At 39.8% G+C, this 12,118-nt stretch overlaps 1 protein-coding gene across 13 annotated transcripts in view; it reads right to left on the bottom strand.

Annotated features, from left to right (window-relative positions):
* Positions 1 to 12,118, bottom strand: part of dysf (dysferlin, limb girdle muscular dystrophy 2B (autosomal recessive)) — a 90,990-nt gene that overhangs the window by 27,454 nt on the left and 51,418 nt on the right. For 8 of the 13 annotated variants that reach the window (XM_053681337.1, XM_053681343.1, XM_053681347.1 and 5 more), the window contains one exon: positions 4,334 to 4,393. The exons of the other annotated variants lie outside the window; for them this stretch is intronic. In XM_053681337.1, coding sequence (XP_053537312.1) covers positions 4,334 to 4,393 — 60 coding nt within the window. The remainder of the gene's footprint in view (positions 1 to 4,333; positions 4,394 to 12,118) is intronic. 13 annotated transcript variants of the gene reach the window in all.

Genomic DNA, 12,118 nt, shown 5'->3' with positions numbered 1-12,118 from the left:
ATTGATAATTTTTTTAGTACACCTGGGTGACTAGGAGCAGGAAATTGTTCAACCATGACTTGGCTAAATTCCCTTAGTCATTCATAACAATGGGTTAGACCAATGAATATAGAGGTGATGTGCAGCAAAAGGTTGTTGAGCTTCACAAAATGGGAAGTGGCTATAAGAAAATAGCAAAAGCATTGAAAATGCCCATTTCCACCATCAGAGCAATAATTAAGAAGTTCCAATGAACTGGAAATGTTATGAATCAACCTGGAATTGGATGTGTGTCTATATTGTCTCAATGCACTGTGAAGAGGATGGTTGGATGGTTCGAGTGGCCAAAAAATCTCTAAGTATCACAGCTGGAGAATTGCAGAAGTTAGTTGCATCTTGGGGTCAGAAAGTCTCAAAAACTACAATCCGAATTCATCTACATCACTAAAAGTTGTTTGGGAGGGTTTCAAGAAAAAAAAATTCTACTCTCATCCAAAAACAAATTCAAGCATATTCAGTTTGCTAGACCCTACTGGAACTTCAAATGGGACCGGGTTCTATGGTCTTTTGGCAGTCAACATCAGGGGTGGTTTTGGCTTACACAGAGAGGTAGCCATATGGAAAAGTACCTCATGCCCACAGTTAAATATGGTGGTGGCTCTTTAATGTTTTGAGGCTGTTTTTCTGCTAGAGGACCTGGACATTATGTTAGGATACATGGCATCATGGACTCTATCAAATATCAACAGATATTAAATGAAAACCTGACTGCCTCTGCCAGAAAGCTTAAAATGGGCCATGGTTGGATTTTCCAGCAGGAAAATGATCGAAAACATACATCAATATCAACACAAAAATGTTTTACTGACCACAAAATCAAGGTCCTGCCATGGCCATCCCAGTCCCCTGACTTGAAACCCATAGAAAACCTGTGGGGTGAACTAAAGAGGAGAGTCCACCAGCATGGACCTCGAAATTTGAAGGATCTGGAGAGATTCTGTATGGAGGAATGGTATCAGTTCCCTTGCCATGTATTCTTCAACCTCATCAGGCATTATAGGAGAAGACTCAGAGCTGTTATCTTGGCAAAGGGAGGTAGCACAAAGTATTTATTAAAAGGGTGCCAATAATTGTTGCACACCTATATTTAACAAAGATATATTTTTTAGATAAACCTGTGTTTTGTTTGCAATTGTTTGATATCCATGAGAGAATTTTTGTGAATTTTTTTTAACAAAAGATCAAAAGGTTAAACAATAAAGACTAATAAAATCTTTTCATAAAGATTTTTCACAGCCTTCTTTGCTCATATTTACCAAGGGTGCTACTATTAGTGGAGGGCACTGTATATTAATAAGGGATAAAACTGTGGATAAGAAAAGTATTAGAGTAGTAGCTTTATCTTCACAGTCCATACAGTGAGGGAAAAAAGTATTTAATCCCCTGCTGATTTTGTACGTTTGCCCACTGACAAAGAAATGATCAGTCTATAATTTTAATGGTAGATTTATTTGAAAAGTGAGAGACAGAATAACAACAAGAAAATCCAGAAAAACGCATGTCAAAAATGTTATAAATTCATTTGCATTTTAATGAGGGAAATAAGTATTTGACCCCTTTGCAAAACATGACTTAGTACTTGGTGGCAAAACCCTTGTTGGCAATCACAGAGGTCAGACGTTTCTTGTAGTTGGCCACCAGGTTTGCACACATCTCAGGAGGGATTTTGTCCCACTCCTCTTTACAGATCTTCTCCAAGTCATTAAGGTTTCGAGGCTGACGTTTGGCAACTCGAACCTTCAGCTCACTCCACAGATTTTCTATGGGATTAAGGTCTGGAGACTGGCTAGGCCACTCCAGGACCTTAATGTGCTTCTTCTTGAGCCACTCCTTTGTTGCCTTGGCCGTGTGTTTTGGGTCATTGTCATGCTGGAATACCCATCCACGACCCATTTTCAATGCCCTGTCTGAGGGAAGGAGGTTCTCACCCAAGATTTGAGGGTACATGGCCCCGTCCATCGTCCCTTTGATGCGGTGAAGTTGTCCTGTCCCCTTAGCAGAAAAACACCCCCAAAGCATAATGTTTCCACCTCCATGTTTGACGGTGGGGATAGTGTTCTTGGGGTCATAGGCAGCATTCAACTCAACTCCTCCAAACACGGCGAGTTGAGTTGATGGCAAAGAGCTCCATTTTGGTCTCATCTGACCTCAACACTTTCACCCAGTTGTCCTCTGAATCATTCAGATGTTCATTGGCAAACTTCAGACGGGCATGTATATGTGCTTTCTTGAGGAGGGGGACCTTGCGGGCGCTGCAGGATTTCAGTCCTTCACGGCGTAGTGTGTTACCAATTGTTTTCTTGGTGACTATGGTCCCAGCTGCCTTGAGATCATTGACAAGATCCTCCCGTGTAGTTCTGGGCTGATTCCTCACTGTTCTCATGATCATTGCAACTCCATCAGGTGAGATCTTGCATGAGCCCCAGGCCGAGGGAGATTGACAGTTCTTTTGTGTTTCTTCTATTTGCAAATAATTGCACCAACTGTTGTCACCTTCTCACCAAGCTGCTTGGCAATGGTCTTGTAGCCCATTCCAGACTCGTGTAGGTCTACAATCTTGTCCCTGACATCCTTGGAGAGCTCTTTGGTCTTGGCCATGGTGGAGAGTTTGGAATCTGATTGATTGATTGCTTCTGTGGACAGGTGTCTTTTATACATGTAACAAGCTGAGATTAGGAGCACTCCCTTTAAGAGTGTGCTCCTAATCTCAGCTCGTTACCTGTATAAAAGACACCTGGGAGCCAGAAATCTTTCTAATTGAGGGGGGGTCAAATACTTATTTCCCTCATTAAAATGCACATCAATTTATAACATTTTTGACATGCGTTTTTCTGGATTTTTTTGTTGTTATTCTGTCTCTCACTGTTCAAATAAATCTACCATTAAAATTATAGACTGATCATTTCTTTGTCAGTGGGCAAATGTACAAAATCAGCAGGGGATCAAATACTTTTTTCCCTCACTGTAATTAGCAGCTAAACAGAGTGATACATGTTTATACTCGGCACTTGAAGCCATTGTTGTTTATGGATTACCGTCATTATTGCATAATTTGGGTGGAGTGCCGGGTTCAACAAAGGTGAATTTTCAACATATGCAGTTTTTGTATACCAAGTGACTGTTAACAAGTGACTGTTCTAACCACCTGAATCTCTTTCAGAGTCCAGCAGGGGGTGCTCATCCTGTGGTCTGTGTGCATCCTAATGCTCAGTATAGTGATGGGGACACTATACTGTAAAAATAGCACCGTCTTTCGATTGAGACGTTAAATCCAGGTCTGGACTCTCTGTGGTCATTAAAAATCTCAGAACACTTCTCATAAAGAGCAGGGGTATAACCCTGGTGTCTTGGCAAAATTTCCCCCACTGGCCCTTCTCTATTGTGGCCCCCTAATAATCTCCATCGCTGAATAGGTGACATCACTCTCCTTGCCTCTCCCCCAATAGCTGGTGTGTGGGTGGAGTTCTGGCGCACTATGGCTGCCGTCGCATCATCCAGGCGGATGCTACACACTGGTGGTGGTTATTGAGACACCCCCCCCCATACAATGTAAAGCGCTTTGAGTGCCTAGAAAAAGCATTATATAAATGTAAGGAATTATTTATTATTATTACAACATCCACACAAATGCATAAATACATCTTACAGGATACAGCTTAGAACAACCTTTAAACTTTAGACTCTGGATTGTTATCCTTCCAGTTACGGTAAAAACCTTCTTTACCTAATTAGTACAATTTATGGCTGGTAGAGACAGCAGTACTTTGGAGCACAATTTTTTTAGACATATTTATTTTACTATATTTATGACTGTATGGCCACAGCTACCCTGAAGTGGTATCATAATTGGGAAAATGTTTCTGTTTTTCATACACTTCTCCCCAAACAAATACTCAACTGAAACCAAAGTATTTCATAAATGTCCCACATGAAAATGACAGAGACTAAAAACAAAGTTTTAATTATTTTTAACGTTTTTTTAATTATTCCAATATATCTGGGTTTTTTTTCTATTTTGCTTATATTGTACTTGATTTCATGATCAAAACTAGCCAATGTGCTAGGAATTAATTTATCTCATTAAATAATGGCATGTATTGTAATTATATGTTAAGTTGATTTTAAACGTATTGGTCGCTGGACAGAGGACATAATAACATAATCTAAGAGTAAAATACAGGCATGCATATATCACTGAACATGCACATACATGCAGGGTCACACAGAGGAAGTAAAACACAATTACACAATACATTAATAGTGTGCCCACAACATTTAAATCATACATACGTACATGGAGGCTGGAGCGAGAAGGCGAAATGTTAATAATAGCAGAACTGGTGCCATCTGCCAGCTACAAACCAAAGGCATGGTTAAAATATTGCACACTGTTGAAATTGTCAGGAAAACAACAGTTCCATGCATCAAAAATGGAATATAGAAATACAATAGTTTCAAAGAAAAAAAAACACACACACAAAATGATTGATATATTATATATAAATGTTCTCAGATGGGTATTTCTCTCTATGCTCAAGCACATACTGTAATATAGTAATTGATTTTAATATAATAGGATTAAGATGTATCAATGCTGTTAGAGATACTGTTTTAGAGTAATATGATAATATGTTTTAAAGCAGAAAGGAGGATGCTAAAAGAATAAGACTGAGTACAATGAGGGAATGAGGCAGAGACACAAATGCCTTTCACATGCATTCAAATATGTATGGAGCTGTTTTCCTGTCAAATGTTATTATACATAAATGCAATAATAAGACTGTAGTTTGATGAGTTGCTTATCAGTTATCTTCAGAAATAATCTTTGTTTATTCTAGTCAGAGCCCTGGTGAACCCAGAGCCTGTCCAAGGAACATTGGAACTCTGGAAGGTGGAAGAATTCATCCCATTTGCCAGTCCATCGCAGAACACCATGCACACACATTCACACCTACGGGCAATTTAGTGTAGCCAATCCACCTCCTGGCATGTTTTATAGGAGGTGGGAGAAAACCAGAGAACCCAGAGGAAACCCACAGATAAAGAGAGAGCATGCGAAACTCCAAACAGACAGTAAACCAAGCTCAGGATTGAACCGTGAAGCTGTGAGGACGCAACACTACCCACTGTGCCAACATTAGTTATTTATGAAATTGATCTTGGATTCATAATATTACTTTTTCTGTATTAAATGAATGTATGCTTATTTCTGACAGGAGAATAACTTATTAGATTTCTATATTTCAGGCAACCTTGGGTTTTCAGCATATGTAAAAGTCATTATGAATGCTGGACCTTTGAATTGCAATTTATTGATGAAGAAAGATGCAGTCATTTTTCCATGATGGGGCTTAAGAATGTGGCTTCCCCAGTAATAACTCCAGCAGATTGTGACCAGTAACAAAGTGTGCAGATCTAATGCACAAACAGGACATGATGATATCACTTCATAGTACCCCTTTAGCACTTAATGAAGCTATTGTTGTCCTTAGGAGCATATTTATGTGAAAGTTCTAAGCTTGTGATAAAGTAGCAGAAATTCATCTTCTGAAATAAACTATTGTTGAATAGTAAGACCCTGAAAAGCAGAGGGAATAATGGAAATATGTAGAAAAAATACAACTGCCAGTGAAATGACAACAGTAGAGTTGCACTGTAGGATATAACATATACAAATAAGATTTAAAAGAACATCATTCAATTCCAAGTCATTTAATCTGAATTAGCTCAATTCGTGTTTTGCAGAAGTTACACGTATCATACAGGAGTGTAATGGATTTAGGTGTATTTGAACTTAAATGTCAAAGGTTGGGACTGGGGTGAAGGTTTATTTAATTTTTCAGTTAGGTCATGTGAGTGAGATAGCTCTGAATCATCCTCAGAGATGTATACATGCCAGGTTGTCAATAAACACCAACCAAACACAACCATTGCCAAATCAGTTAGACTGCATGGTATGCTCTGGAAGCTAATCAGGCTGACAGAAATATTTGCTTATACACTTATCCAAAACCATCATCATAACCACTTCAAACTTAAAACCAAAGGGGTGTGGGGAAAAACATTATAGAAGAACAGCATTACAACTGTGGAGTTTTGCCCAAAGACGTGTAATTCCGTGTGCCAACACAGAATGTTCAACACAGAAATTTTGTCAAATTAAACTGCCCTTATATCACAAAAGTTAAACATGAGGTTTGTGTGGTGACATCAAGAAGTGCCTAAAGGGACTGATATTACACATACGTCAGAACCCACATTTAAACAAGCAAAGCTTTCTTAAGTCACGCAAAGACAATCCAGCATTTGACACTGCATAAAGATTCCAAAGCAACAACAAGCAAATCAGACCGTCAAAGAGAGCCAAGGTCATCCTTCACCAAGGCTTCAGCCATGTTCTGGTGTGGTGCTACAGAGAAGGACCTGGTTACAGAGGTCTGTCAGCAAGTGCTCCCTTTTCCCTAGAATCAACCCTAAGCAGGAGGCTTTGGGAGGAGGACAGAGGAGGACGGAGGAGAGGCGGGGAGGGACGGTTCCTGTGGCGCCTGTGGTGAGCAGGCAGGAGCTGGGGAACGCAGTTGCCCATGACAACGACTCACCACATCAGAGGCTGGCCTGAATCCTAGCAGCGCCTTCTGCAGCCTAGTGCCAGGACATTATGTATACAATAACAGAGGCAGCTTTACAAGGCACTCAAAGGAACAGCTAATTAGGAACAGGGCCATTCATTTGCTGTTGTCCTCTAATGTGGGGCAGTTGATTACAGCACATTACAAAAGTACACTTGGAAAGTCTAAATGGACTGAACGGGCTGGATCACCTCTTCACATATAATAGCATATGCATCCTCCCTAGCTGTAACCTGCTTACGAAATCCACCAAGGTATGGCAAAGCTGATACTATTAGAATGTCCTGTAGGTCTCTCTACAGTACATGCGTACCCACGTTTAGCACCCTCTTTCTGCGGTTTGTCAAAGAGTAAAGAGCCAAATAGCATCTGTATAGCCATTAAATGTTGTGTTAACTTTCCCCAAAAGATGTTGCCTTTGGCCTTCATCAAAACCTGCACTGAGTGACAAACATGCTCCTTTTTACCAGAGAGCATTTTTCAAGGAATACAAGATCCTAGTTCAGGGTACTATCTGGAGCCAAAATGGAATCTTTGGGGAAATGATGGGGGGCTCACGTTTCACTTAATGCACTGGGGAGTGTAGCCCAACTTTCTGCCCCTACAGCATAAAACACAAGGAATTCACAGATGTGGAAATAATTCAGAGCACTGAGAGTTTTTGGCCCACTGTAATGGTGTATGCCTGGTATAACTTTGTACATCTAAATTGGTTATATACACAGAGTTGGATATGACCCACTCATCATCAAGCTTGAGAAAATAGTCCACTCCTTTATGTGATGTGACAGGCTCAAGGGGCCAGCCTTGTTATGAAATGTCAATCCCCCCCCCCCCCCCCCCCCCCGCAAAAAAAAAAAAAAAAGCTTTAATAGCTAAAGCTATTAGATGATATTTGGATATAGACACCAAAGATATATATACCTGGGTTGGGCTAAGAGCAGAATATTTACCATATAGCTCCTATTGCAAGTCAGAGAAAACCTTTCAAAACAGAGGAGGCTTCAAACAGCTGCAAAGTGGCACAAGATCAAATTTTTCTCTTTGGCTTTTCTAACTTCCCCTGGTTTCGTTTGGGTCTTACAGGCCTAGGATCACACTAGAGTGCCAGGAGTCGTGTGAAACTGAAATCTTAGGATTCAGCTCAGTTTGTGTAGGGTTATTTATTTGACTGACCGATTGAAAGGGAAAGGTCCAGCTGCTATGTGAAAACTTTAGCTCAAAACACACATAGCCAGAGACTCTGGATTAACAACATGTGGCCATGCATCTAGCCACATATAAGCTAGCAACCAGGCACCTGTATCCATAATGCATGTAAAATGATGTGAAAGACCATGAGCTGACCTATGAAACACACCAAGTAATGTTTTATGATATAGTATGCATCATCAAGTTAAATCTGCAGAACATGCATCCAAGAGAGCATACACCCCCAACTCCAGCATCTGTCTCTTTACTGCTCCCAGAACCTTTCTGATGGACAGAGATGAGAATCATGAGGGGATTTTCACATGGATAACTGTGGTTGTGGTTCCCATTTTATTTATTCTGACCCGAACAAGCCATTTGATGGCGGTCCTTTGACAAGGCAAGCCAGAAAACAAATGAGAGAAAAATGTTCCCTCATACAAATTCAAAGATCTAAATAACCCATTGTGCTGTCATTGCAAGAGAGCTGAATTCATAAAGGGATATAGAAGAGATATTTACTCTGTATTTAGCAAAATGCTTACTTAGTCAAAAGCATGGTCATCTTTCATGCAAAGGACTATATTTCAATAAGCAATTGGTGTATCAAATGATTTGGATATTATACCAGAATGTAAAACCAGGCTGGAAGGTCAATAATGTAAATAAACTGAAGTCTATAACTGGAAAAATTGCCAGGGGGAACAAGTCATCCAGTCAATCCAAAATTCATTTAGTTTTCATTTATTTATTCCAGTGACTAAACAAACAAAAGGTTGAAAGGTGAAAACTGAGAAATGGAAACAATTTTCCATTTTTCATAACCTTGATAATTTTTTTATGATGTTATAATGTTTTTAGTGTGGGGGTAGTGTTTTCACTCTGTATTCATGGCAGGCAATTGATAAATGTTATAGTAGGCTTTATTAAAAGCTAAATACATTTTGATGAACACTATAGGAGGCTTCATTAAAAGCTGTGGATATGGGTTCTAAAAACCATTTAGTATTTATATGGGTGTCTATCATATCCATCATGTGCTTCCAGCAATTCCATAACATTTGCTTCACTTGTTGACCATACAAAAAACAATCCTCCCATCAACCATCAGTAAGGGAACTGCAATTAAAAAAAATAACTGTTCATCTTGGTAGTACATGGGGGCAATTTTTAGGTGTTTGGGGATAAGCTAGAGGGGTAATGACCTGAGTCCTGTTGTCCCATGTATAGTGATGTAATAAATCAATCAATCAATCAATCAATCAGTATCTCTCTCTCTCTCTCTCTCTCTCTCTCTCTCTCTCTCTCTTTCTCTCTCTCTCTTTCTCTCTCTGAGCAGCAATCTGAGCATGTTTGTGTGTGGCCATGAGCAAATCAAAGTTATATGTTACCGTCTGACTACGGTGCCAAGGCACGAAACGAAATTAAGAAAAGCTCACATGTGCTCTTACACTTGGTCTGCTTTATCCTCTGAGTGGCATGCTGTTGAGATTGTTAGAATGGTGCCAAAACTCAGGAGCTGTTCACAGACCGAGAGTCTAGTCAAGTGGTCCAGTTGTGTGTGCAGGAGTGTTGCAGTTGCAGCACCATCAGGCTTTACTTGGTCTGCACCCATAGCTTCAAGAGATCTTCCCCCAAATACCTGAAATTGAGCTTCACATTCACCCAGCTGTTTCTCAGCTTCTGCAAGCTGTTGCTGAGACCTGACCCATGCCAGCCAGAGAAGGTAGACAAATGGTTGGTGTTGGAGCAGTTTGTTGTTTGACTTCCAGATGATACCTCTGAGTGGGGAAAGTGCCACAAACCGAACACTCAAGCTGAAGCCATCCAGCTGCCTGACAACCACATGTGCATCCTCACCACCCCAGAACTGCTCTTACCCCAGCATTGCTCTGAATCATACAGTGCTCTATCTGCAAGTGACAGAAAGTACTAAAGGGAGTGTACACCAGGCCTGATGGACCAAAGAACAATTCAAGTCAAGACATTGGAAAGGGGCTGGGATGTAAAGCTGATGTGTATTCACTATGATCTGCACACATCCTTTGGTGCCACTGAATTGCATTGAATACAGTGGCCGAAAACATACAACAAAGGTGGCAGTTAGTCCCCACCTTTTCCACTCAGTAATTTTGAGAACAGATTTGGTTCAGGTAGCAGCTGACTTACACTACTGCTACTCAGCAGTTTTCTTAAACTGTGGAGAGATGTAGTCGTTTTTGCGTTGATGACAGAGAGAGATGATTTGGGGCGGCGGCGTTCAAAAACCCAAATCCCACTCTAATCCCTCTTGGAGTCTATCTCTGACCATCCCACCGAGCAGAGGTTGCCAAACTGAAAGCAAAATTTTCTGATGTGTTTTCTCCCTTGCCTGGGCCTTGTTGCTTGCCTGAATAAAGGTGTTTCAGGACAAACTAGTATAAATGCTATATTTGGGAGTAACAAAGGAGTCACACAGTGACTTGAACAAGTCCACTGTGCTTGTGCAGAAGGTGTATGGGGTGGTCAGTTTTTGCATAGACTTCTGCAAGGTGAATTCAGTTTAAAAATGCGATGCCTGTCCAGAGCATAATTTTGATAAGCTCCTGGATCGGCTTAATGCATTTAATTTATATTTGACTCTGAATGAGACCTTGATTTAGTACCTCATGGCCACATTAAATTGTGTGCACAATTTCCTATTAATGCATATAAAATAGAAAACAAATAATAGTACATACAGAATTTTAAAACCATGTCTAAGGTTTCACAATTTCAACCACCGTACTTCTACTACATTGTGACAAAAAATATAGAATGTATTGTAAATTTTCAGTGATTAATGTAATAATAGCTAGAAACTAGGATCATCAATGCAGTACTATTCTGTCAATATACTAGACTCCTATTAGATGTTTATTTGAAAGCTTGCCATCTTATCATTTATACATCATCATATTAGTTATTCTTTTAATTTGTTTGTTTTTAAATTGTGTCTTGCTTTTACAACCCCAATTCCAAAAAAGTTGAGACACTGTGTAAAATGTAAATAAAAACAATGCGATGATTTGCAAATCTCATAAAACCATACGTTATTCACAATAGAACATAGAAAACATATCAAATGTTTAAACTGAGTAAATGTACCATTTTAAGAAAAAAAGGTCATTTTGAATTTGATGACTGCAACACGTCTAAAAAAAAAAAAAAGTTGCGACGGGGCAACAAAACGCTGGAAAAGTTCGTGTTACTAAAAAGAAACAGCTGGAGCTTAATTGGCAACAGGTCAGTAACATGATTGGGTATAAAAAGATCTTAGAGAGGCAGAGTCTTTCAGAAGTAAAGATGGGCAGAGGTTCACCAATCTGCGAAAAACTGCATCTACAATTTGTGGAAAAATTTCAGAATAATGTTCCTCAAAGATGAAAATTGCGAAGACTATGAATATCTCATCATCTACAGTACATAATATCATCAAAAGATTCAGAGAATCTGGAGAAATCTCTGTGCACAAGGGACAAGGGTGAAAATCAATATTGCATGCCTGTGATCTTCATGTCCTCAGGCAGCACTGCATTAAATACAGGCATGATTCTGTAATGGAAATCCCTGCAGGGGCTCAGAAACACCTCCAGAACTCATTGTCTGTGAACACAGTTTGCCATGCCGTCCACAAATGCTGGTTAAAGCTCTAACATGCAAAGAACAAGACATGTGTGAACATGATCCAGAAACGCCGCCATCTTCTCTGGGCCAAAGCTCATTTAAAATGGACTGAGGCAAAGTGGAAAACTGTTCTGTGGTCAGATGAATCGAAAATTTAAATTCTTTTTGGAAACCATGGATGCCGCGTCCTCTAAACTAAAGAGGACTAAAGAGGAGAGGGACCATCCGGCTTTTTAACAGCGCTCAGTTCAAAAGCCTACATCTCTGATGATGTGGGGGTGCATTAGTGCCATTGGAATGGGAAGCTTGCACATCTGGAAAGGCAGCATCAATGCTGAAAGGTATATACAGGTTTTAGAGGTACATATGCTTCCATCCAGATTCCATCCCATCTTTACTTCTGAGAGACTCTGCTTCTCCAAAATACTCTTTTTTTTAATACCCGATCACGTTACTGACCTGTTGCCAATTAACCTAATTAGTTTCAAAATGTTCCTCCAGCTGTTTCTTTTCAGTAGCACTTACTTTTCCACCCTTTTGTTGCCCCATCCCAACTTTTTTGAGATATATTGCAGCCATCAAATTCAAAATGACCTTATTTTTTCCTTAAAATG

Source organism: Ictalurus punctatus, chromosome 7, assembly GCF_001660625.3.
Source record: "Ictalurus punctatus breed USDA103 chromosome 7, Coco_2.0, whole genome shotgun sequence".
In the NCBI taxonomy this organism is placed as follows: Eukaryota; Metazoa; Chordata; class Actinopteri; order Siluriformes; family Ictaluridae; genus Ictalurus; species Ictalurus punctatus.
This window is presented reverse-complemented; position numbering and strand designations above follow the sequence as displayed.